The following is a 27,893-nucleotide window of genomic DNA, read 5'->3' on the forward strand; positions in this document are numbered from 1 at the left end:
TCCATATCACATTGCTCAGTTATATGGTTTGCCACAAAAGTGCCTTTTAACATAACACCCTGTGCAATGCTGTCCCATATAATTCCCCTGTCATAGTGCTACCAATGACCGTGCATGTTACAAAGCTCTCCAGTATGATGCTGATGTTACATAGCCTCATAATAGTGCCCAATCGTAAGCGACAGCTCCTCCAGTGACAGACCACACTGAATCACTCCTGGGAGATAGTGTCCACTTGAACCTCAAACGTATAGGACAACCAAGAGCCAATGCTAGAAGTATGGAAATACATAAACAGGATGGGCATTCTCAAACCATGGTTGCCTCAATGGCAGGTGAATAACTTGAAGCTCTTCATGCTCAGGGCTGTGTCTGGTCACTCTAAAACAGTTGGTCACTCATCAGAACAAAACAAATGATGTAAACCATAAACTATTGACCTCCCAAAACTAGAAAGTATAAAGCAGAAGGAAGCAGTCTAGTATGCATAAGAAAAATTAAAACCAGACTCAAATGTGACCAAGTGTTGCCTTACTTTGTGATTCGCAACCAATAGCTTTGTTAATGCACTCTGTAAACAACGCATTTTGCAGGCCGTAATAACTTCTTCAGATCATAAAAACGTGCTGCAATATGATCGAAATAAAACAAGAGTGACAGAGCTCAGAATATTAGTTACCTCTCCCTGGCAACATGCCTTGGTGACAGACTTCAGTGTCAGAAAACAAACCCTAGTCAGAGCCTTACCTTTTCTGTACCTGAACTTTCAGCTCAAACCAAATCAAAAATAGCTTTATTTGCATGACCAAGATTCATACAGGCATTGCCAAAGGAAGGGGAAATGGGGGACATGCAAGGGGGAGAGACCTGGGGGTGGGATACAAGAGCATTTGATAAAGGGCCTCCGCCCGAAACGTCATGCTGTTGCTGTGCTCTTGTACCACTGCTATTGAAATGCAATAAAAACATTGCTATGCATTTGTGGAGGGTCGAGTCCTATTGGGAAAGTACCTTTGCATTGGATTCATAAGGAGGTGTGATGGACCTCTTGGCCTGACGAGACTCCCCAGCATATACCATTCATCCCAGAGGCGGGCAGATACACTTTAGATTGCTTAGGGATACAATAACAATAATATTTTTATAGCGCTTTTCTCCCTGGGGACTCAAAGCACTGTGACTCTGCGTTCTGCAGTCTCAAAGGCTCAGGAATAGAGGTGAGTTTGTAGCCTTTTTTTTAAAGCTGTCCAGAGAAGGAGCCTCTTGTACTGACTGTGGAAGTGAGTTCCATAGAGTAGGGGCTGCATAGGAAAAGGCCCGAGCACCAAATGTTAAGAGTATCCTGGGTAAGCAATCACCTGGGGAGGGGTAAAAACCTGGCTATCCACAATGAGAAATGGCTCCTCAAGAAGGACATGCAGGGATAAGGGAACATCACCTCATTTCTCATCAGTTTTATAGAAAACAAAACAAACAAACTCCACTTCTAGACATGGAAACAAAGGATGTCATAAACGGTTTCCCCCAAATGCAGAAACTTGTACTGGTTTACTTTCCACCAGTAGAAAATCTTGTAAACATGCTCAGTCCATCTGATGCATATATATATATATAGATAGAGAGAGAGAGAGAGAGAGAGAGAGAGAGAGAGAGAGAGAGAGAGAGAGAGAGAGAGAGAGAGAGAGAGAGAGAGAGAGAGAGAGAGAGAGAGAGAGAGAGAGAGAGAGAGAGAGAGAGAGAGAGAGAGAGTACTGTAAATGACGACAACGCCCCAATGGTAGAGTTCACATCTGCTCTGGGGTGATGACGTCACATTTCCCTGCGAGCACACAACACGCTCCAGTCACCAGGTTAACCACCGTGGCCTTTTCATGAGATTACTCACAGCAGCACTCCCTGACTAACGAAAACACGTCGCTCCTGCACCCCGCGGCTTATCCCGCAGATGGCTGCCATTAGTAACTTTCCCTTTCTAGGATGAATAAAATCTCGTCCACTTACAGCGAGCCGGCCGTGCCCTTGAAACAGCAATTGATGAAAAAAAAAATCTCAAGGAATGATAATAATGAATTCCAGATCTCTCTGGAATAAATGATTGCGTTCAGGGTCAGATGGGAAGCATCTGTTATTTCTTACTGTAGTCTTAAAGCGCAACTAAACCCAAAACTGAACAAAAGCAAAATTCTAACAGAAATCAGGTTTATAAGTGAATATAAACTGTGTATAGAAGCAAAGAGGTAGACACAAAAAACAAACATCTTTTTCATGAGTTAAGATGTGCTCATAGAACTATAGTACAGCTTGCCTTTTGCCAGACTCAGCTGGTGGGCAGGTCAATGAGGTGTGGCCATTTGACTCTCAAAGTATGAACAACAACTAGACTACATCTCTCAGGGTTACAGAAGAACAAATAAGGCTGAAGGAGGTGGCAAGCGGTTATTACGGGAACAGTTGCAAAGACAGTTCAGCGATAACCTAGTTCCTATGTGTGAGTGATGGGTGGGAGCTTGTGTCAGTAACTACGCCGACACAGCCTGCTGTAGTGAGTGGGATTTCAATAATAATTGCAGTATTTGTATAGCGCCTTTCTCCTGTCGGACTCAAAGCGTTTGCGAGGCAGCCACTAGAGCACACTCAGTAGGCAGTAGCAGTGTTAGGGAGACTTGCCCAAGAAACTCCTTACTGAATAGGTGCTGGCTTACTGAACAGGCAGAGCCGAGATTTGAACCCAGGTCTCCTGTGTCAGAGGCAGAGCCCTTAACCATTACACTTCAAGACCTCCCTTTCTCATCAGGAAAGCCATGCAGTATCGTGTATCTTTATCAAGAGATTACTTATTTTCCTTGCAGTTTGGGTATAATCGTGGTTAACAACATACATACACCAACAATACCCCATGCCAAAATTATTTTAGTAGCCAAAGCCACCACACCTACAAAGACATGCAGCTCCTCTGCAAAGTTCCATGAAGCTTTGTGCTTCAAAAATACAGAGCAGAAGATGTCATATGCTCGCTGGAGAGTTTTCTCTGCTACAAGCAGTATTTACAGGAAATTCACAATGGGCTGCAACATCCATTAATGGCTGAAAAGTAAGCATGACAACATTCAATACATAAAGCACTCAGAGAGACAAACATGTACCTGAATCTACTATTCATCAATGAGGATGGAGACATTAAGCAATAGCGGAGTGTGTTATCTCAAAAATAGATCACTTAACCAAGATATGATGAGCAAGGAAATTGGGCTACAGGGCAGCCCGGCCAAATTAAACGTATGGGAAGCCGGAGGAAATCATTCATTAAAACCACAAAGTCAACCTTTCTCTCTATTGATCGCTATTGTGGGATGAAGCAAGGGACAGTCATTAGCGCACATTCACAAAATATTACCTGAAGAGCTCAATGGCTTCTGAGATATCCAGTATTTTAGGCACACATCTAAACAGGTTACCGTCTAAACATCAAAAGCTGATAATGACTACAAAGTGGCCTGAAAACGTCAGGCTAAGGTCCAGATGGTAAGAACTCTTGCCAAAACTTTAAAGTGGACCTGCACTCTTGCACAGGATAGAAGGAAAACCCAGAGAAATGCATCCTATATGTATTAAGATAGTTTAGCCTGTCTAATTCATCCCTCATCTGTGACTACTCACAACTGTAATTTGATCTCTTAGCTGTGTCAGCTCAAGAATGTCGGCAGCCTCGGCAGAGTAGCTAATTTGTAAACACAGAATGTTATCCCTATGTCTGCTTCCATGAAAACAGGAAGTAGATCCCCTGCAGATTTACTGTAAGATTTGTATTAGCTGTAACAAAGAAATGTTTTTTTCTTTAAAGGTTTTTATGCTGTTGCTTATCTTTTACACCACAGGAAAGTTCTGAGTTCAGATCTGCTTTAAATTACATAGGATTGGATAGGTTAGAACTTGAAGTGTTTATTACATCTTTGGCTCTCTTTGGAAATAGTTTGAAATAACTTTCTGCTCCAGCAATACCGTATATACTCGACCTCATGTATAAGTCGACTCCAATATTCAACCCTCTTAAGCTGGAATTTTTTATTAACTCAAGTATAAGTCTACCCAGCAAAGTTAATGGCTGCACTTGGGGCTTAGAAGGGATTAATGACCCTTAAGTGCAGCCAATACCTTCTCCAGGCCCCCAAGTGCTGCAATTATTCACTCACCTTTTATGCAGCCCAGTATTTCCCCCTTGCCTTTTTCCTTGTAAATTGCCAGGGCTTTCAGATATGTGTTTTTTTTAGCAATTCCATTCTTCAAAGTATCACTGGGTGAATTGCTGCAAATGGGAATGTCACTATTAGTACACACGTAACTCGGTGTTCCCACTGTTGCCCGTGACTTGTGTATAAGTTGACCCCTATACTTTTAGGAAGTGAATCAGACTTAAATTTCTAGACTTATACTCGAGTATATACAGTAAGTTGAAGAGCGTTTTGAAGATGATGGTTCAAGTTTAAAAGTTGATTCTCTGGGCAATTGTCAGCCAGTGGAGGGATTGGTACAGAGGACAGATTATGAGGCCAAACGAAGAGATTGTTGAGTCAACAAGCAGTGTTCAGTATGGACTGGATTCAGAAAGGAGTTACAATGGACATGAAATACAAGGAAGGTGGGCTTTAGAACTTGTGCAGAGCCATAAAAGGAGAAGACAAGACAAAAAACATTCAATGGACACACATTCTACTACTTTAATTTGCCCTCAGAAAAGCAAACCTACAAACATCTACCAGCCACCTATAAATAGTCATATCATTGTGGAATGGCAGGGATTACAGGAGGAGGTGGACGTGCCTGGATTCTTTCAATCTTTATAAACAGACCCATAGGAACCAAAAAAAACTCCCACCTTTTAAAGATTCAGATTATTCCACAGCCAACACTGCATGAAGAACACAAATTGTTCGATTAAAAAGGATTTAGCCGTTTAAGTACAGCAATAAATTCATTTTTGGCAGGAAAATAACTGAGTTAGTGGGGGATAACCTTCTCCAACGCACATTTTAATAGCATGAGGATGAAAAGTTAAAAATAAAAATCAACAAATTAAATACATTATCGTGATTTAGCAGCTTTATGTCATGTTTACCAGGGATGCCTTCGGAATTAATTCCAGGATTTATCTTCAGTGGGGTTATAAAAGGCAGATAGGTGCCAGCCTGGATTTATGTGTTGTGCGAGCAGCAAGACACATTCAGCAGAAAATAAAAAGCGGGGCTGGGAGACCGAGAGAGCATAAACAAAATGGCTGCCAAGACGCCAAGTTCTGTCAAGGGAGAAGACACTTGAATGAATAAAGTGCATATATTTCTACGAGAAGGCTGAATTTGTGACTGAAAGGACAGGAAAATATATGTACTATTATTATAATAATATTCACACCACTTAATCAGGTTATAAGATGAAGAGGTGGAAGATGACTGGTTGCAGTACACAACACCTGGGCCATAGCTCTCCAGTCAGCAAAGCTAAGGCGGGGGGTGGGGTGGGGGGTTCAAATGAATGTACCTTTTAAAATGTGAGTGCTAGCTGCATACTAATGAGAACACTTTTATCCTAAGAATTTCTGCAGGAAAACCAAAGGCAGAGTGTGGCGCTGAAACCATCCTGGCTGGCCTGGAGTTATAATCACAATAATGGACTACATCCCCCAGCCTGCATTGTAGAGGCCAAAAATCTGCCCCAAAACCTGTTGGTTCTGTCAGATTTTAACTGCCTACTTTTTTTTTTAATGGGTTAGTCTCAGGGTTTTCTTTGCTTTCAACAGCATTGTCTGACTGACAAAAAAAGTGTACAAGTGAGTAGGGAGGCTGGCTTGTTTCTTACTGTTTTGGTACTTAAACTGCTGTTCAGGAAATGCTGCAGAAAAAAAAACAAAAACCTGAGAATCCCCCATGAAGAGATGGACTGGCCCAAAACCAGTTGGTTCTGTCAGATTTTAACTGCCTACTTTTTTCACCATAGGGGTCCTTTAACATCCCCTATCTCAACAGCCCAAATCATTTATGAACATCCCTTAATGGCAGGTTTGATATTTTTTTTTTCTCACTTTAGATTTGATGGACGGGTCACATGCAGCATCCGAGAACTTGCAATGGAAGGAATATGGAGCTCACTGTGAAAATAATGTAAATACAAATGCTATTTGCCTGGCTGACATAATAATCTTTTGGCTTCAGCCATTTCACAGTGGAGTCAGAACACCTAGTCTGCACTTCATAGTTACTGAGCCAAATCATGAGTCATGACACACAAGATGCAAATAATTAAGTTGATACAAATATTTATGCTAATTTTATGCAAATACATGCAGCTTGAAAATTAACCAATCAAATACTGTTGCAGCATTTGTTTAGTCCGTTTCCAAGCTACATATATTTGCAGATAAATCTGCATCAATGCAGAATTATTTGCATTTCCCTGATCATCCCTAACAATCCCCACCACAGTAATCTCTTAGCAAACCTCACTAAGGTCAGCAATGCACCAGATGAGGGTTCCATACTTTAGTCACCTAACAACAGGCAGTAAAAGCAGGCATGTAGGAATCCTGCAAGGATCTCCAGCACAGGGGAAGTGGTTGGACCATAGCTGCAATATTTTACATGGGAAAAGGTGGTATTTAACAAAAAAACAGCTCTGCCGTTTGCAGTGTTTAATCTTCAAAAATGTTCACCTGTGAACAAAAGTAAAAAAGAAAACAAAAGTAAAAAGGAACAATAAAACATACGTTAAATTTTGAGATAGAAAAGACGTAGTGCAATAAGAGCCTCTCTGACCTGAGCCTATAGGTGAGGGAGGACCACTGCCTGTGCCTATACATCCCAGAGAGGGGGGGGGGGGGGGGGGGAGGCTGGCTCTGCTGCGGATGTGCAGCACGTAGCCACAGCTGCGCCCTATTTCTCTTCTGCAGCTGATGACCTCAGCTCCTTGTGAGCTGGAGTGGGGCTGGCGGCAGCGTATGGGGTGTCTCTGTGGAGCCCGGCTGCAATTCATCATCATTTTATCTGCACAAATTTAATTGGATCCTATCAAACTCTCCTGATTCTCTCTCCCTTACTTTCAAACGCGCCTGCGAGCAAGATAAATGTGACGGCCGCATTGAGAGGAAGAAGAGAGGGAGGAGGAGGGGGGAATAACGAGGTCTTCGAGTGAAAATTTGCAGGTTTTTGTATCTTCACGCTCAAATGAGAAACCAGAGGAAAACATTACTTGTCAATGGCTGCAGGTGAAATTAGACATTCCAGAGGCATTTAAAGGAATTTCAAACTTTAAGGATTTATTTCCATAGGATAAAAATATAACAATTATTAAAGTGGGACGTGCCTCTAGTATGCAAATTGCCAGAGTAAGTTGAGCTCGGTGTGCTGTAAGCGATTGGACATAAGTAGCTCTGCCCCTCTCCATGTTGGCAGCTATGGCATACTGAACAGGAAGTGGAGGTGTGGCTTGGAATTTAATCAACTAAATTCAGAACTTCCTCTCTGCTCTAAAAGATTAGAAACAGCATAATAACCATTAGGGGGGGGGGGGGGGGGGGAGGTATTGTTACAATTCATGGAAATCCTAAAACGCTTCACTTTGCAGGGAGCACTGAAAGCGTTAGGGCTCAGTGTTTACTCTAGGGGAGAGATGCCTTGGTAGATCTCCTGCAGTCTATTCACAGCTGCTGATAAGAACCAATATGATACTTTGATCTGGCTAAACAAACAAACAGAAAACAGAGCAGTGAATTTCTTCAGCAACTATATGTGGAATAAAGATTTTTCATTGTGTGCTGTGCAAGAGTTCGGGTCTGTTTTACAAAATACACATACCTACAAATACTTTGCACAGCTTGAAAATACATTGTCCAATTTTCTACCATATTTTTTTCTTACTGGCCATATCAACGCCTTCATATTATAAAGCCTGGTGCCGCTGCTGAAGCGGTCACCAGAAAACATGATTACATTTCAAAAATATGTACATGGAGACATTATTTAGCATGGACGGGTTGGGCAAGTGGAGTAACCAAGGCTGGACTAATTTCCAAAGAACAGATTTCATACAATGACAGTACATTTTAAGAGGTAGGGTGACATTGCCAACTTCCTTTTTAGAACAAGCTATTCTATCCATGACTTCTTGGTGCACAGGACTTGATGGTATTGATAATATTACATTTAATTCAGGGTCTTAATGTCCAATGAAAGTCCTCTTCTGCATGTGCTGACATGCCTGGCATCTGAAATGTAACAGTGCCACAAATCTGCAATGCCAATGCTGCTTGGCTGGATGCTTTGCTGATGCTTTGCCTCTAGTACTTTCCAAATGACTGACTCAGAATTAGTATAGTCTGACTCGTATGCTTGCTTTAGTGATGTGACTTACACATTACTGAAACCGAAAAGATCAGCGAGGAAAAAGATAGTAATGGTCAAATTCTTCTCACTTTAAAATCCCATTAATAGATGCTGGGATAGCTTCTAGATGCAAACAAGTGGTATCCATCTACTTTTTCCCTCCCAAAAAAACCCTGTCTGCCGAGAAATAAGCTGGGACTAGTAAATGTTATTCAACCTCTTTGTTTTATTCCACTGTCCACAGAGATGATGCAACGTTCAAGCAAAAATTGCAATTAAAAAGGAACTGTACTGAAAATTATTTAGTCAGTGTTTGCCCTGAAATATTTCCTCGCCCAGATTTACATTCTGATATTTATAACTGGTGGTGACATCTTTAGTTCTGCTAGGTGATCTGCACGAAATGTTCACTGCTGAGAGTTCTATGCACAGAGGGAGATATTGCTTGCTTGGCAGTTGGAAACAGACGCTATTTCCCACAATGCGGTTCACAGACTGCAAACTGTCAGGACCATGGTCATGACATCACACTGTGGGAGGGGTTTTACCACAATTACAGCCATACAGGCAAGGTTCTATTTGAGAAAAGGTAAAGATTTCTCATGGGAAAGGGGGTATCAGCGACTGATTGAGATGATGCTTAATCTTGGAGTTCCTCTTTAAGTGCTTTCTGTATAAAACGTCTAACCCTACACAAGTCGAGGCACCTGATGCCCATTACAACATTTATATTGCTTACAGTAGTACTGGTGCTCTTTTCTTCAAAAGTTTTGTGGTTTTTTATTATTATTATTTATAAAAACCTGTCTGGCTTGTTTGTGTCTGTCTTTCAGATTTGGTATAGCCTGGGTCGTTAATCATGGAAGTCACGTCAGGCAGCTAGTGACAGATGGAAGGACTTGATATGGTTGTACTAGGACTTTGGAGTTCACCTAGGATCAGTTTTGACATCCTTGGTTCTTTCTCCATTATAATAATGAATCTGTCTGTCTAATCAAGCAGCTGCCATGTTCTGTCTAATCAAGCAGCTGCCTGTACAACTCTGATTTTAAAAACAATTCTTCCTGGACAACAAGAGGTTAACCAGAAAGTACAAAAGGTTATGCACATCAACCACTGACCATAAAAAACAGCTGTCAATAAAAACAGTTGGAGAAGTATGGGGGGGGGGGGGGGGGGGGGCTTGAAGGAGGGGGGTTCAGCTGAATGCCCCCAGGAGGTAGCCAAGCACACCATCAGCAGGGCAGCCAGGGGGTGAGCACTTGGAGAAGGGGCTTCCGGGCAGCGTGCAACAGTGTCTGTCCCCGGAGGCACCTTGTCCATCAATACATTAGATCTGTATTTTCTTGGCTGGAGAGCTCTGCAAACACAATTAATCTACTGAGACTTGGTGCAGTGAACTCCTTTCATGGATTTCACGCTCCCATTGACCCAGCTTCTGCTGGCTGTGAGGCCTGACATGAAAATTCCCAGAGAAGGTTCTTTCTTCACCCTTAAAAACAGGAACCACCATATCTGCTTTACACTCCGCCACACGTCAGCCAGGCATCGGTGGACCGCAGAACCCGCCACTTACACACACAAAGTAAACTTTAAAAAGCTTTACATGTGTCTAGTTATACTGAGCAGCTAATAAAGATGTATCTATCTGAACTCACTTGTATTTATTGGCTACATTCCATAGCACCTTTTAAGGACATTTAACTGGCCCGGCACAGTGGATGCAAGAAGGTAAATGATGCCAACAAATAAAAAAAGATTACAAATATTTAACAGCACATTGTTAATGAAGAACATTATTCATGACATCACTTCTAGAAATTTCACATATTTTAGCAAGCTGTACAGCGTGGGATAGCGTAGTTACACACTGACTGTGCCATGGTAATATTACATTGCATTTTTATAAACACAGCAGAATAGAACATGATCTACTTGGGAAACTGAAATGCAATGCAAACCAAAGCAGAACCACTCTTATATCTAAGCCCTTGCCCAGACATCACTGCAGTTTCTGTGTCAGTATGCACCATCTAATGCACTGCACTAACTGCCTGGTGGGAAGTGTAAGTGGGAGAGATTGGTATGTACAGATTCATATAGCAACACCAGGATCGCCATAGATGAAGTTCTTCACAGTGTAATGAATTTTATCACAGGTGGCGACGTCTTAAGTTCTGTCAGGTGCAGCTCTTTGGAAGGTTTGTTTCTGAGAATTCTGAAGCCAGTGAAAATAATGCCTGGTCTCCCAGAATGCTCTAAGATAGAGGTGTCCATATTTTATAGGCCAAGGGCCTTATCACTGTTTTTGAAATCGTTAGGGGGTGAACTAATAAAGTTAAACACAATATTTGCTGAATGCCATTAGGTACACTATATACCTGTGACAATTTGTCAAATAAAACATTTCCACTGGAAATAACCCATGTACTGTGTCAGCTGCACAGTGGCAGCTACTGGTCAGTGACAGCTACTGCTGCTGGCACAGTGGTGGCTGCTAATCAGTGGCTGTTACTGCTGCTGGCACAGTGGTGGCTGCTAATCAGTGGCTGTTACTGCTGCTGGCACAGTGGTGGCTGCTAATCAGTGGCTGTTACTGCTGCTGGCACAGTGGTGGCTGCTAATCAGTGGATGTTACTGCTGCTGGCACAGTGGTGGCTGCTAATCAGTGGCTGTTACTGCTGCTGGCACAGTGGTGGCTGCTAATCAGTGGCTGTTACTGCTGCTGGCACAGTGGCAGCTGGTAATCAGCGCCTGTTACTGCTACAGTGGTGGCTGATAACCTACAGGCGAGCAAAAGGGGGAGGCAGAGCGGCAACAAAATGTGGCCCCCGCATTCGGAAACAGCCTGCGGGCCGCATGGAATTAACAATTCTAGAGAACTTTTGGAGCCACTAGCAAAGGCTGAGGTCCACATTTGGCACCTGGGACGAACTTTGGACATACCTGCTCAAAGAGGAGAATTCCTCATATCTAAACAGCCTAGGCTAAGAATCACTGGGAGGGCGGGACTACATAACAATACCAAACACAAAGGGCCAGATTTATCAAAGCATTACCAACAGTTTTTTTTTTCTCAAACTGTTCTAGAGGATCTGTTCTGCATGATAATTAGAAACTTTTCAAATCCTACGTAATAGCGGCAGGGTAGCGTGGATTTCTAGAGCTGCACTACAATTAAGAAAAGTGCAAATCCATCCCTAAATTGTTGCAGATTAAGAAGTATTTAATAGCAGTTCTACAGATAGTGCAGCAGTGCAGGCTAGGCATGATTTGTGAAGGGCTCCTCCCCCCCTGCTGCCAGGTGTCCAGTGAAGCTGTTCTGTACTTAACCCTTCCAGTGCTGGGCATTGATGCAATACAGCAGATCCATTGGTTACCTCAGCAACAGCAATTTCCCTCACACACTGCACTGTCTGAGAGACCTTCCTAACTCCTCCTATTCTTAACCGTTCAAGAAGGAATCTGCACTATTTAGTGATTTCTTGGGATTAGTGATTTCTTCGGACAATTCTGCACGGATTTTTAAAAAACTATTAATATTTTGTCTCAGACACTCTTGATAAATGTCCCCCATAGTGTTTCTAATGCTGAAACCAGGCCATGGGTATCCTAAATAATTTACTGCATTCTACTATATGTCGCTACAACTATTTAACTCTTTAAGTTTCCGGTAGACTTTAAATAAATCCCGCCTGTGCGGTGTTCAAGCATGGTGGATGCATGAATGCGGTGGCATGGAGACAACCAGTAATTCAGTAACTTTTCCGCAAACCTTGCTATGGTCGGAGATGATCCAAATGAGGGAATCAAACCCCCTTACTCAAAGCAGATTTTTTATTTTGAAATAAATTCTTGCTAGAATTTAAGATAATTTATGTTGTCTTCAGAGCAAAAGAACCTTAACGAATCAGTTGTTTTGCTATAAGCGCTGCCATGTCACCTGCTAGTGACAGCAGGATCACCAGGCAGCGTGGCACGTTGTAATGGAGAAACGCGCACGTTGTCACTTTCTATCTATCGCTGCCCAGCGCGGTTCCATGTTGTTTTGTTTTTCTCTTCTGTTTTGGCTGCAGTGAACACCACAGCCTAATGCACAGCTTGGAGCTGTCGTGACAGGGCTTTGAACACCACCCGTGACAAATATGTAATAACTCCGATTCTCTGCTATGTAACGGTCTAGCTGTGAAGTTCTACCTTCCTCCAATAGGTGCGTGCCCTACATATGGGCTTATTAAAGGACCACTCTTTGGAAAAAATAAGCAGTTAAAATCTGTCAGAACCAACAGGTTTTGGACTAGTTAATCTCCTCATGGGGGATTCTCGGGGTTTTCTTCAGTTGCTAAGTATAACTGACAAAATAATGTGCAAATGAGTAGGGGAGGCTGGTTGGTATCTTACTCTTTTGGCAGTTAAACTGCAGTTCAGGAAACGTTTTTGAAAACAAAGAAAACCCTTAGAATCCCCCATGAGGAGATGGGACTAGCTCAAAACAGGTTCTGTCAGATTTTAGCTGCAAATTTTTTAGGCTGGAGTGGTCCTTAAAGGACAACCAAGGTGGCATGTGACATGATGAGGTAGACATGTGTATGTACAGTGCCAAGCACACAAATATCTAGGCTGTGTTCCCTTTTTTCTTTCTCTGCCTCAAAGAGTTAAACATCAGGTATACAAGTTTTATCCAGGTCGGACTATGGTATAACCATCACTGATAAGTAATTACAGCCATTAAACAGATTCCTGTTAGTAAATGGCTTCCTGGAGCGGGAAAGAGATAAAAAGGGTCAATAGTTCATAGATTTACATGCTTTAGTGAAGGTGTCATTGAGCAGAGACAATGAAACAGTAAAAACTTAAAAACTAGATTTAAATATAAAATAAAACTGGGATACCTAAAAAATAAATCATTTTTAGGAGGAGGAGGATAGATACAATTGTTTTTCTCAGCAGTTTATTTTCACCTCAGATGTCCTTAAATAAAGATTGCTGGAGCAAAAGTGATGCACTTCCCCTGTGAAGGAAATGCTGAATTTAGTTTTCCAGTAAAGGGGTTCCTTCTATGTAATGCTGGGTGCATACCATGCGTTTTCCCGCTCAATCCGCGGGTCGATCGGGATCCATTTGACTATTTCCGACATGATCGATTAGGGTTTCGATCGTTCCTGCTGTCGATTTTGCATACTTCACATGCAAATCGACGGCAGGAACGATCAAAGCCAGATTCAAGCACGTTGGAAATAGTGGAACCGATCCCAATCGACCAGCGGATAGAGCGGGAAAACGCGTGGTGTGTACCCAGCATAACACCACAGAGGATTACACATTTCCTTATCTAAATAACAGGCCTTCCACAGAGAAAATAAACAAAAGACCCAGGAAGCCCAGATGAAGCATTCTTTAATTCAGTTCACTGAAAAGTGATTAAGAAACGCATTTATTGACCTGCAAAACGAGACATAGAACCTCCTTTAATTCCTCATGGCTGACTGCGGCGGGAACGTTACATTTTGTATGGATTTTTACAAATAGGCATCAGCAGATACTGTGAGGTAATTTCTTCCTACTCCATTGCACCTCCTTGCTTAACTGCAGCAAACTGTGGACACACAAAATGTCCTTGAAGGAGCCCATAATCCGATTCATTTTACACAAACTCCGGTGTTGTTTAGTGGAGTAGAAATAAGGGAGGCAGAGGTTGCCACTGCACTGGGGCCCCTGAACCAGATGGGCCCCATAGAGGCTCTTAAGCCCCATACACACACACACTCAACAGCGGTCTTTTATGCTGGGCATACACGGCTCGATTTCGCCGCTCGATTCTCTCGCCTGATCAATTCCCCGCTCGATTCTCTTATCTTCTGCTAGTTTTTCCTATCTTTTTCCATTGTGTTCAGTGCAGAATCGAGCGCAGAAACTATTAAGCGGGAGATGGGACATGTCAGAAATTATCTATTGAGCCATCTACAGCGGTTTGCAAAAGTATTCGGCCCACTTGAAGTTTTCCACATTTTGTCATATCACTGCCACAAACATGAATCAATTTTATTGGAATTCCACGTGAAAGACCAATACAAAGTGGTGTACACGTGAGAAGTGGATCAAAAATCATACATCATTCCAAACATTTTTTTACAAATAAATAACTGCAAAGTGTTGTGTGCGTAATTATTCGGCCCCCTGAGTCAATACTTTGTAGAACCACCTTTTGCTGCAATTACAGCTGCCAGTCTTGTAGGGTATGTCTCTACCAGCTTTGTACATCTAGAGACAGAAATGCTTGCCCATTCTTCTTTACAAAACAGCTCCAGCTCAGTCAGATTAGATGGACAGTGTTTGTGAAAAGCAGTTTTCAGATCTTGCCACATATTCTCGATTGGATTTAGATCTGGACTCTGACTGGGCCACTCTAACACATGGATAAGTTTTGTTTTAAACCATTCCATTGTTGCCCTGCTGGAAGGTGAACCTCCGCCCCAGTCTCAAGTCTTTTGCAGCCTCCAAGAGTTTTCTTCCAAGATTGCCCTGTATTTGGCTCCATCCATCTTCCCATCAACTCTGACCAGCTTCCCTGTCCTTGCTGAAGAGATGCACCCCCAGAGCATGATGCTGCCACCACCATATTTGTCAGTGGGGATGGTGTGTTCAGAGTGATGTGCAGTGTTAGTTTTCCGCCACACATAGCATTTTGCATTTTGGCCAAAAAGTTCCATTTTGGTCTCATCTGACCAGAGCACCTTCTTCCACATGTTTGCTGTGTCTCCCCACATGGCTTGTGGCAAACTGCAAACGGGACTTGTTATGGCTTTCTTCTTGCCACTCTTCCATAAAGGCCAACTTTGTCCATAGGACAACTATTAGTCATGTACTGTACAGAGTCGCCCACCTGAGCTGTAGATCTCTGCAGCTCGTTCAGAGTCACCATGGGCCTCTTGACTGCATTTCTCCTTGATCGGCCTGTGAGTTTAGGTGGACGGCCTTGTCTTGGTAGGTGTACAGTTGTGCCATACTCCTTCCATTTCTGAATGATCGCTTGAACAGTGCTCTGTGGGATGCTCAAGGCTTTGGAAATCTTTTTGTAGCCTAAGCCTGCTTTAAATTTCTCAATAACTTGATCCCTGACATGTCTTGTGTGTTCTTTGACTTCATGGTGTTGTTGCTCCCAATATTCTCTTAGACAACCTCTGAGGCCCTCACAGAGCAGCTGTATTTGTACTGACATTAGATTACACACAGGTGCAGTCTAGTCATTAGCACTCATCAGGCAATGTCTTTGGGCAACTGACTGCACTCAGACCAAAGGGGGCTGAATAATTATGCACACCCCACTTTGCAGTTATTTATTTGTAAATATGTTTGGAATCATGTATGCTTTTCGTTCCACTTCTCACGTGTACACCACTTTGTATTGGTCTTTCACATGGAATTCCAATAAAATTGATTCATGTTTGTGGCAGTAATGTGACAAAATGTGGAAAACTTCAAGGGGGTCTAATACTTTTGCAAACCACTGTAAATGGCTCAGAATCGAGCCGTGTATTCCCAGCATAAAGCCCCATACACACACAACAACGGTCTATTAGGCTCTCACAACTTTTCTTGTGAAACACCTAAAAAAAAAAAATCTCTTTCTACTGATAAGAAGTCAATCCAAATGTTGAATTGACTTCTTATCCGTCTTATCAGCTGCTTGAACAATAGCAAGACTTTTTTTTAGGTGTTTCACAAGAAAAGTTGTGAGAGCCTAAAGGTAGCCATACACTGGCTCGATTTCCGGCCGTTTCGACAGCAGATTCGATCCTGGGATCGAATCTGCTGCCAATCGTTCGCGGTAAACGCAGCCGCCGATCCGATTCCCTCCCGGAATCGGATCGGTCCGTCGATCGCGCCGTGCGGGAAATTACCCTCGATCGCCCGCGGGTAAAGTGTGCGTCGCTAGCGGCGGCCGATCCGATCAGGTATACATTACCTGACGCTGGCTCCCGGGCGTCTTCTCCGTGCTGCACGGCTCTGTTCCGGCTCCATCCATCCCGGCGCTTCCTGTGTCACTGCAGTGACCAGGAAGTTCTAATAGAGGGCGCTCTATTTGAACTTCCTGGTCACGGAGTAACACAGGAAGCGCCGGGATGGATCCGGAACAGAGCCGTGCAATGCGGAGAAGATGCCCGGGAGCCAGCGTCAGGTAATGTATACGGGGGGGGGGGGGGGGGGGACAGGCGGCAGGAGCAGCTCAGCAGATGGTGAATCGGTTTCAGGCTGAAATCGATTCACAATCTGTTTGCAGTAAAGGCAGCCATACGATCCCTCTCTGATCAGATTCGATCAGATAGGGATCTGTCAGCTGGTCGATCTAATGGCACATCGACCAGTGTATGGCTACCTTAAAAGACCGCTGTTGAGTGTGGGGCTTTATGCAACTGCTGTATTGGCTCTTAATTGATGCTATGCTAGTAATGATCACTTCTACATGTGCTCTGAATAGTTGTATCAGTAATCATTAAACCGTTCCCCTCCCCCTGGTTACGCCTCTCACTGCCACTGTCTTTTCGTTTTGGTGCTTCTTATAAGTTTGGTGTTTGAATTCAGCATATTGAATTCTGGAGACCCAAATACCGCCATACACCACACTTCAGCACCATTGCAGCACAAACAAGAGGACAGGGTCAGGGGGAGGTCACTTACTTGTACTTCACGGCGCGTTTCACATGACTCTGATGCTTCCTCCGTCTGGCTTTAGAAGGAAGAAGCATTAGAATCACGTAAAACGCCCCATGAAGCGAAAGTGAGCGTACTACCCCCGACCTACCCCGAACCTGAAGAATAAAATCACTTTACAGCAAACTTTAAGCGGGAAAAATATTATGATATAACTAGCTGATGGTCTGAAGTTGCCCGGCTCCACCCCCTTTTCTGAATTTGAACCTCAGTCACCCAATGACCAACTGTACCAGGTTTAAGGATTGTGCCATTAATAGTGCAATGGCAGCAATTAAATATTCCCCTTGAAAATCAATAGGTGAATTTTAATTGGCTTTTGTATGCTCCACCCACTTTTATGAATATTAATCCCAGTCACCCAGTGAGTAACTGTAAAGTTTGAGAACCCTACCACTAACAGTGTAAAGGCATGTTCACACGCCATACCGCAGGCAACGACGGGTCCGTCAGACCTTCCTGCTGAGTGGACGTTCAGTAGACAGTGGTGCGTGTGTACGCACTGCCGGCAGACTGATAAGGCTGTTTCTTAACGATCCGCTGAGCGGATTGTTCATAAACTGCCTTATCAGTCTGCCGACAAAGTGTGTACACACGTGCTACAGTCAGCTGAACATCCGCCCAGCGGGAGGGTCTGACGGACCGTCGTTGCCGGCGGAATGACATGTATAGGCGCCTGAAGAATGGCTGTAGATTACAGTGAAATATGTATTTGTCTCCGCCCACTGATGACCCGGCATTGCCAGCTGGTGTTGGCTGCTCCCACTTTTTCTAACCTTAACACACACAGTTACTCAATGACCTAGTTTGTGAGATTTGCGGTCTTTGGTATCAATGATCTGCATTGAAATAAAACAAATCTGATGGCTCCACCCCCTTTTCTGAACATTAACAGTGTAAGAATGGCTGTGTTTACAATTTCACAGTGAAATTTGTATTTGTCTCCGCCCTCTTTATGGTTATGGGGATAAAAAAATATCCTGTGTGTTATTACCGGTAATGTACTATGTGTGTGCCAAATTTCATTCAAATCCGTTCAGCTATTGCGTGATTGAGTAACAAACATCCAAACTTTCCCATTTATAATATTAGTGAGATGAATTGTATGTGTAGAACACATAACCAATAGAACATTAGTAGCAAAGAAAAGAGTTGTATTTTTATTCTCAGTTACATAGCTTTTTTTTTAAAATAACAATGCATCATCCTGCCACAGTTGCAGTTTGAACAGCACACTCTGTCTTTTGAACTATTAAACAAATCAGAAACAATGACACTTTGAACTTTCCTTCAGTAAAATCTTACTTTAAGTTGTCTCTCACTATTTCTTAGCGGTTTAAGTGCTTCAGAAAACGACTGCATTTGACCCAGTAGGTCAAAAAGCTCAGGTAAGCTCTTTTGCATAACAACTGAAGTTTTTCAACTCTTCCTGTACTTGAAAACAACACGAGACTCTTTTCTTTGCTAATGTACTTTCTTAAGGGGCCCATACACCTAACGATTTTCCCACCGATATACAGCAGATTCGATCACTGATCGAATCTGCTGTGAAATCGTTGCGCAAAAGCTGACAGAACTATCGATTTCCTTTCGAAATCAATCGTTCCAGTCGATTCCCGTCAATGCGTCCGTGCGGAAGATTTAGCTCGATCACCGGCAGGTCAGGAGTAAGTCGATGGCGGCGTTCAGATCTCCGACGACCGACGCAATACAGCGGGAATACATTACCTGCTCCGCTGGCGCGAGTCCCCTGGTCTCCACTGTCTTCTTCTCCGCTGGGTTCCGTGTTCCAGTCCGGCTGGCTTTACTTCCTGTCCCGTCAGGAAGTTTAAACAGTAGAACGCCCTCTACTGTTTAAACTTACCCGGACAGAAAGAAGTGAAGCCGGCCGGACCGGAACACGGAACCCAGCGGAGAAGACGACAGCGGAGACCAGGGGTCGGACCGGCCGGACCAGGTAATGTATAGCTGGCAGGGGGCAGCGGCATCTTCACAGATTGTGATCGGTTCCATGCTGAAATCGATTCACAATCTGTTTGCAGTAAAGGCAGCCATACGATCCCTCTCTGATCAGATTCTATCAGAGAGGGGTCTACCGTATCTGCTGGTCGATCTGATGGCAAATCGGCCCGTGTATGGCCACCTTTAGCTGTATTACACATACAATTCATTATTTCAAGTTTATTTTTGCTTCAGGTTTGCTTTAAGAGCTACTTTTAAAAAGCTTAGACATCAAAACTGCAATAAAAGCAATTTATTTTGTATTGTTTTTCTTCTGTTTTGAGCTCTGAAAATTCACTGTGTCCCTTTGGGAATAAAGCACTATGCAAATAAGTTTATTAAGTGGAAGACTCTGCTGAAACGGTCACACGCACAAGGACTGCAAACCGCCTACGCAGGCTAAACAAACAACGTTCACGCACATCTATACAATAAACACACAGTCCAGCAGATACAGAGGAGGCGACGGTGAGAGCACACCATCCAGACATGCATGAATTAGTATGTAATCCGTAATATGGATACTCACTCAGAATTTTTCAGTTAATTTGACATCATATCAACGATAATGAAACAGTGTTAGCATAAGTGTGCAATTATAATACACTTGTTTTCTGCCGTTAGAGAAGTGCTCCTCAGACTTCTCCTGTGTAACGTAAGAACGGCCATTTTGTTTGGGCGGCTGAAGTGCAGGTGCCATTATCTGCAGCTCCCCTGACAGGAAGGAGATTACTGGGCAGCCTGCACTATCTAAAATTAGGAAAATGAGCATGAGGAATTTTAAATGAAATTTTCCTTACAGCACATCACAAGTAGAATTAACTAGCTGCGTCAGCCATGGACAGCAGCAGAAATGAAAATATAAGCCTGTCAAAGAGAACAGGAGATACTCAAAATCTTATCCTAAAAATAAAATTACTTAGGAAATAACTTTCATACACTTTGAGAATCCTGAAACTTTGCAATAATCAATATTCAGAGTGAATGCTCCAGTAGTATTTTTATCTGAACTGCAGCACTATGTACAGGATGATGGTGGGAGGGGCCTGCAACAACTTCACAAACTTAGTATGTATTTTGCGGCAAGGTGGCCGCACATCTTACTGGGGGGGAAAGGGAAGTTGTACAGGCGACACTTAAAACAAGGGGAGCTATGGCGAGCAAAAAAGTGCAGGCGATTTGGGCGCAGCCGGCACCACCATAGACCATAATAGGAATTACAGCTATAGCAGCGCTCAGTGATTGATTTGGGCGCCATCAGAACACGGAGCACAATCACTACTGTAATTCGGCCGCCAGCAATAGCTGGAAGCCGAATTACGTCTTTCCCCCACTATCCATTGCGGCCTAAAGGGAGAATAGTAATTAACACCACCAGGACTTCTGCAGGAGCAGGGTAAGCAGTTTATCAGCTTTTCCCTGCGCCAAAATCTTTTGGCAACTATGTTATAGGTACTCAGCTATGGAGACCACAGCTTTTTGGGGTGGCTATACTTAATTTTTTTTTATTTTTTTTGAAAGGAAGGAGAAAATTGCTGCAACTGTTATTGAGGGGGGGGGGGGGGGGGGGAGGTGTTGGCTGCATTTGTACTGGAGGAGGGGAAGTATTGTCTGCACCTGTTAGGGAGTGGAAGTATGGCGTTTTGGTGGCCCGACCGGCAATGGGGCCGGTAGAATTGTGGCCATTTGTGCTGTGGGAGTACTATGCAGCAGAGAGGGACAAGGAGATGGCTACTCTCGTTATAAAGGGCAGGGGAGGTTATAAGGCTTGCACTAGATTTAGGACCTGGAGGGGTAGGAGTGTCACCACATGAAGAGGGGGGGGGGGGGTAGTAACACAAAATAGTACCTCTGGTTACAGAAGAAGCTTGTGTTGCAAAAACGTAACATTTGGAAATTCTGCTCAGCACGCTACTAGATGGTGGATCGTCAGTGGAGAATTGCTGCTGCAAAACTTGTGAGTGGATTTATTTCACACTTTAGCTTTAACCGAGGACTGACTATTTCAAAGGCAGTTAGATTTGGAAAGTTCTGCTTTAATGCAGAGTGTTATTCCAGGAACTGTCATGAGGAAGGCCAGATGACTTGTCAGCCTTTTCTGTAGCTGCTTCCCAGAATCCTTTGCACAAGTAATCTCGCTGGCTGAGCCGGTATTAGAGGGAATATTGGCTATCGCTGATTTACAGATATAGGCTCTGTCAGTCTCTAATGAATTGTCTCATGCTCATCATCAGTCTGTCTCTGATAAGAAAAACACGGTTTTTATTACATACATGGTGTGTAGCAGCCGTGATAATAACAGCCCCTTTTACAGATCGAAGCGTTAAGGGAAAGAATGCTACAGCTGAACTGTCACAGAAATACACGAACGTCGCTGGCTTTTGTGACAGGTGTGTGTTAAAGCATTACTGCAGCATGTACCCCTTTATGAAAGACAGGGATTGCCATGTCCCGCTTTTTAGATAATATCTAAAATACCTATTGGCACATTTATATTTCTTACAACTTAATGATTGTGTTTAAATGTTTCCAAAATATTCCCTTATGCTTTAATTTAACGAAAAAAAATGCATTATTTATCTTACTTACAAAACGTTCAATAATGAATTGACCGACATGTTGAAGCAAATCTGAATCCAACACAAGAACCCCTGTAGGTCACAGTGGAAGATCACTGCCTCATCGGCTAACACCTCACTACCCTCCAGATTATAAGATCGCAAGGGCAAGGACCTCCTTCTACTGTTTCTTATTCTGCTATAATGTACGATATGAATGTATACTGTAGTATTGGTGGTGTCTTAAAAGGAACTTGAGACCGGGGGGGGGGGGGGGGAATAAAAACATTATACATACCTGGGGCTTCCTCCTGCAACCTCCTGGCTAACTGCTCCCTTGCTGCTTGGATTCTCTGCAATTCGGCCCGAAAAAGTCCTTCGGTCTGGGGTGTACTGTACAGGCACAGAGTGCTCTTGGCCTTGGAGAGCGATAGGGGAACGTGTGTGGCCGGACTCCACCTAAGTCGACTGATCCCGACTGAAGGACATTCCGGGCTAAATTGTGCAGGTGGCACAGGAGGACGGTGAGGGAGCGATCAGCCTGGAGGGGGCTGGAGGAAGCCCAGGGTATGTACACTTTTTTTTACATATTCCCCGTCTCAGGTACACTTTAAACCACAAATTTACTATGTATGTATTTGTACTTGTATCGGTGTATGTCCTGATTGTACAGAGCTGGGAAATTCTCATGTGTCTATGCTCTGCACTATTAGTTTTGTACTATGTACAGCACTACAGAAGATGTGGGAGCTACATAAATAAAGAATAATAATAATAATAACCCCCTGATGCCAGCACAAATAGCCTCTGAGGTACACATACCATGCGTTCAGAACCTAGAGGCTCAAACAATGCAATTGGGGTAAAAATTGCATGCAGTGTAACAGGCTTACCGAAGTGTTCTGGCATTGGATGCTGGTGCTGTTGAAGCGCAGGGCTGTGACACGGGTCACACTCCCCGGGATGTGGAAAATGCACTCGTAGTTACGCTGTCCGGACTGCGGCTGTGGAAGGTTCTTGGCAGTCAGTGTGATGGGTTTCACCACGCCAACCGGGATGTAGATCTGGGTGGAGGGCAGAATCTGAGGACAATCCTGTAAGAAAAGAAACAAAGAAAACGTTCTTAAAATGGTTTTAATTCTGTACAGAGGGGAAAGAACAAAGCAACGGTCAGGCTATTATTATTACAGGGGAGAGATGGCTGCACATCCTAACACCAGGCCACATCTGAGTGACTACCAACAGAGGTGTGCAGAGCCCCCTAGTGGCAACATACACACCTTGTATTCAAAACAGATGCTACAACTATGCACTACAGCCCTAACCTCTGAAAAAACCTAATACAAACGTAACATATCAAATAGGAGCAGCTAGCCATAAGGTAAACTTACAAATACTAACAGCATGGGTCTACAGAGCATAATAGGCTCTGCACACCTATGCTGTTAGTGTTCTCCCCAGGATTTTTTTTTCCAGCCGTGTGGCATGAAAAAGTAGCTGGGTGGGGGAATGAAGAGCCTGGCACGACTCTGCTTACAGCATAGGAGGAGGTGGGCCGATGACAGCCGGGTGCTGACCAAAACTAGCCGGGTGGAGCACCCTGCTAAGAGTCTGGGGAGAACACTGCTGTTAAGCTGGCCATACACTGGCCCGATTTGCGGCCGTTTCGACAGCAGATTCGATCACTGGGATCGAATCTGCTGCCAATCATTCGCGCTACTCGCCGAATTTCGATCCATTTCCTCCGATCCCATCGATCGCTCCGTGCGGAAAATTACCGTCGATCGCCCACGGGTAGGGAGCGCGTCGCTAGCGGCGTTCGAATGCCCGACGACCAACGCAATAGAGCCCGCATACATTACCTGCTCCGCCGGCGCGACTGCCCCCGGTCACCGCTGCTCCGTGTCCGCGCTGGTCTCCGGCATGCTTCAGTTCCTCCTGCCCGGCAGGAAGTTTAAACAGTAGAGGGCGCTCTACCGTTTAAACTTCCTGCCGGGCAGGAAGAAGTAAAGCATGCCGGACCTGGAGACCAGAGCGGAGGCCTGGGGACTGGAGTCGTGCCGGCGGAGCAGGTAATGTATGCGGGCGGGGGGAGCGGCGGCAGCACCACCACCACAACAGATTGTGAACGGTTTCAGGCTGAAATCGGTTCACAATCTGTTTGCAGTAAAGGTAACCATACGATCCCTCTCTGATCAGATTCGATCAGAGAGGGATCTATCTGTTGGTCGAATCTGATGGCAAATCGGCCAGTGTATGGCTACCTTTAGTCATTCAGATGCAGACTGTTTTGGGAAGCGCTGACACCTCTCCCTGCTGTATAAAACAATTTAGGTTCTAATTACTGTCTGGGCTCCTAATGAGATTACCACTCACTTCCTGTATAGGTGACAATTGTTGCTAGGACAGGAGATGATGTAATCTCCCGAATGGAGATTACTGCAGCACTTTAAACCAGACAGATGTTGCAACCCCTCTCTACTCAATATAAAAGGTATTTTTATCTTCTAGTCTGAGAAATTTCCCACATTTGCTTTCTCCATGATATCAGACAAGGAAGGAAATGCCCAGATGTAGATTAAAACCTCACTGTGTTTCTAACCCATCCTTACCCCTAACCAAAAACATCTGTCCTGGGGCGAGTTCTACTCTCAGCTCAAATAATATGCTATACTAATAAATAAAACACAAGAAAGAGTAAAAAAACAAACCTATAACTACAAATGATAAGCTGAACAGACAGATATTGTGTAATCTGGAGCCATTTCCCAAATATTTAGTTTTGCACCCCTTCAAGAAATGATGTGAACCAGCTCTGATCCGCTCCGTACAGAAAGCAGCAAAGACATCATATCAACACAGACACATTCATTCAGTCATTATTTTATGATTTTAAACCGCATGATATATAATGGTCTTTTTAAGAAGAAACACTGCTATTAGATTATTTCTTTGTTTGTCTATTTGAGAATTAAAGTCACTGCCCCCCTTAGGCTAAGTTCACACATAAAATGTATATACCGTAGTTATGTTCCAGTCCTGTGCTATCAGATTGCTATCACATTTGTCACTGTGCAATGGATGCCTAATTATCATTGCAGAAAGCGGGCCTCACTTGTACAGTCCGTGATAATGCCAGGCAGGCAGGTGTATTCCCCCATTTAGCCTATAGGGGTACTGCATCTACCCCGGGCTACAGCCGGGCCACAGTGAACCATCCGAGCCGGGTCAGGAAAATATGGCGTGGGGAAAAAATGGCGCACAGTGATAAATCTTTTAAAACGGTATTTATAGTTTTAAGGATATGCAGTAACTTTATTTAAAACGCTATTTATCGTTGGTCTGACCCCCGCCCCTCATGTCCTGCGGTGTCCCCCGGTTCCTGTCTTCTGCCTCCCCCGCCCCCCCTCGCACGTCCAATTTTGTCTCCCAGTGATTTCATCTCTGCCCCGGACTGGAGTGTAATGCTACAACAGTCCTACCTAAGCAGATCTTACGAACAGCTGGTGGATGTATCTGCTCGCTGCCGCTGATGACTTTCTGATGCACCAATCACGCTGGGGGCGCTGCTCCAGAATTGCCAATCACCGCTGCTCATTTCTCTGCTCCGTCTGCTAATTGGACCCAATGCTCCCGCCTCCGAGACCATCGCGTCCAATTAGCAGACGGAGCAGAGACATGAGCAGCGGTGATTGGCAGTTCTGGAGCAGCGCCCCCAGCGTGATTGGTGCATCAGAAAGTCATTAGCGGCAGCGAGCAGATACATCCACCAGCTGTTCGTAAGATCTGCTTAGGTAGGACTGTTGTAGCATTACACTCCAGTCCGGGGCAGAGATGAAATCACTGGGAGACAAAATTGGACGTGCGAGGGGGGGGCGGGGGAGGCAGAAGACAGGAACCGGGGGACACCGCAGGACATGAGGGGCGGGGGTCAGACCAACGATAAATAGCGTTTTAAATAAAGTTACTGCATATCCTTAAAACTATAAATACCGTTTTAAAAGATTTATCACTGTGCGCCATTTTTTCCCCACGCCATTTTTGACTGTACGCATCCGAGCGGACACTACACTGTCTCCACCTGCTGGCTGTATGTGGTTCGGCTCAATTGGGAACCGAGACCAAAACAGAGACAGGTCAGGACTGGAATGGAAAAGGCACGAATTTTATGTGTGAACCAACTTACAGAAAACTGATACAACAGAGTAACCAAACAGCTCAGGGTGCCCCAAACCACTAGGAATGTATAGGGGGATAAGAGAGACTGAAAAGCCCTCCTACTAATAAGCAATGCTTGGTGCATTGTGGGTAACCACAAATGCTCACTTACAGTTGAATTATTGCAAGTTTCCTTCTGTTTTAAGGAGGCAAATTTCACCAAGCATTGCTTATCAGTGGTAGTCAGTATATTGTCAGACCATACTTATCTCAAACTGTCGATCACATGATGCCAACAGACCTTTTGCTAATAAAGGGGCAACCCAAAGGCGAATTACTTGCTTTGTGGTCGCAGATCAAGACTTTTAAAAATGATGTTTGATATAAACACTTATGTTCACAATTAAAGACTATGGCATTATTTATTTACAGTATATAATGAGGTAGAAAACGGTAACTATTTATTTGGCTGGTGCTGTAACATAAAAGACAAACAGACTGTCCATACTTAACATGACAGCCATTTTGTTTGGTCAGCTGACATGCCGGTGTCTCTTCACACCTGCTCTGGCAAGAATTGAAAAAAAAAAGCCTTTTTTGAAAAAGTTTTGTGAATTATTTTTCAACTAAAAACACGTATTAATTGCAGAAGTATAAAACCTCAAGAAGGAAACTTGCCAAGCTACAAAGCCATTGAGACAGACGCTCCGACACGGTCACCATTTCTAGACAGCTGTGCCCACAAGTGACGCCCACAAGAACCACAGTCAAAGAGTTCATGCCGCCTTTTCCGTGTTAAGCCAAAAAGCAGCGACTGGCTGGCTACAATCGTCTTGCAACTTATGAAAGATTAGTATTAAGCAGCCTCTATTCTCTCCAACACGTAATGAAGAGATGAGAGGTGCTAACCAGCGCATGTCTAATGTGCCAATACCACCCTTATGCTTCATCACAGAGTCATTGTGTGAGACTCGGCAGATGCCAGCAGTGAGGAGTCTGTAAAATGCACTTCTTTCATCATCCCTACTTCACGTCCAGCCTTTCTCTCTGCTCATCACCCCATTCTATTCCCCAAAGCCTCGCCAACACTTGTCTCTCATCTGCAGAGGCCCACAGAGTCAGCAATAATTCTCAAGCAAAGGAAGAAGCGGCAATTAAGAGTCTCGGCCAAAGGAGTTTCCAAGTGCATCAAATCCAATCTCGGGCTGAGATGTTAACAGGACAGTTCATTAAAAAAAATTATATTTCAGTGTTCAGTGTTTCAGAAAAACAAAGTCGTTTTAAAGCCTTAACTGCATCCAAAAGCAAACAAGGACAATTCTCAAAATCATCATGTTGAGTGTATTTTACAAGTATTACTTTTGGAAATAAACTTCTTATATTAAAAAAAAAAAAAAATCATGTATACCTATCTATACAGGCTTAAAGGGAACCGGAACCGAGGAAAATAAACACACATGTACTTGCAAATGAAAATTACATACTTTCCTCACGTCCATTCCTCTCAGAAGCTCACCATTTTTTTTCTAACAGCGACTCCTTCCAGTTCTGACTAGATCTAGTCAGAATTCTCTCTCCAGGAGCTGAAAGCCTTAGTGCCATTTTCCATTATATATATGTTTCTGTCAGTTATAACTGAAAGGACAACTAATGTGCAAGTTATTGTCCATATTTCCCTATGGCTCAAGTTTGCGATATTACAGGTTAACTGAGTGCTGCCCCGGAAGCTATTACGGGGTCATTGTCATTTTTAAAATGGACGACGGAGAATTCCATGGATCACAGTGGACAAACAGAATTTCGGAGAGGAGAAATAAATTGATGAGCAGACTACGCAGGAGGCAAGTATGAGGTGTGTATGTTTATACCGTACTTATTTTTTAGTTCAGATTTGCTTTAAGCTAGGCACATATGCTGAATTAAACTTGGTTGAAGTAGCTGTTAAGGACTACTATGTGTACAGGAGCCCCCAGATATTTAGCACGCCAGATCTTTAGTGGCACAAATGACTAACAGACTCTCTGACCACAAGTCCCACCACCTCACATAGACATGGTTTCTACACGGAAATCTGGAAAAATGTCTTCCATCTATT

General features: G+C 43.7%; 1 protein-coding gene across 11 annotated transcripts in view; it reads right to left on the reverse strand.

Moving 5' to 3' along the window:
* Positions 1-27,893, reverse strand: part of PLXNA1 (plexin A1) — a 508,150-nt gene that overhangs the window by 110,159 nt on the left and 370,098 nt on the right. For all 11 annotated transcript variants that reach the window (XM_068253084.1, XM_068253090.1, XM_068253089.1 and 8 more), the window contains one exon: positions 22,534-22,734. In XM_068253084.1, coding sequence (XP_068109185.1) covers positions 22,534-22,734 — 201 coding nt within the window. The remainder of the gene's footprint in view (positions 1-22,533; positions 22,735-27,893) is intronic.

Source organism: Hyperolius riggenbachi, chromosome 9 (assembly GCF_040937935.1).
Source record: "Hyperolius riggenbachi isolate aHypRig1 chromosome 9, aHypRig1.pri, whole genome shotgun sequence".
NCBI classification, from domain to species: domain Eukaryota; kingdom Metazoa; phylum Chordata; class Amphibia; order Anura; family Hyperoliidae; genus Hyperolius; species Hyperolius riggenbachi.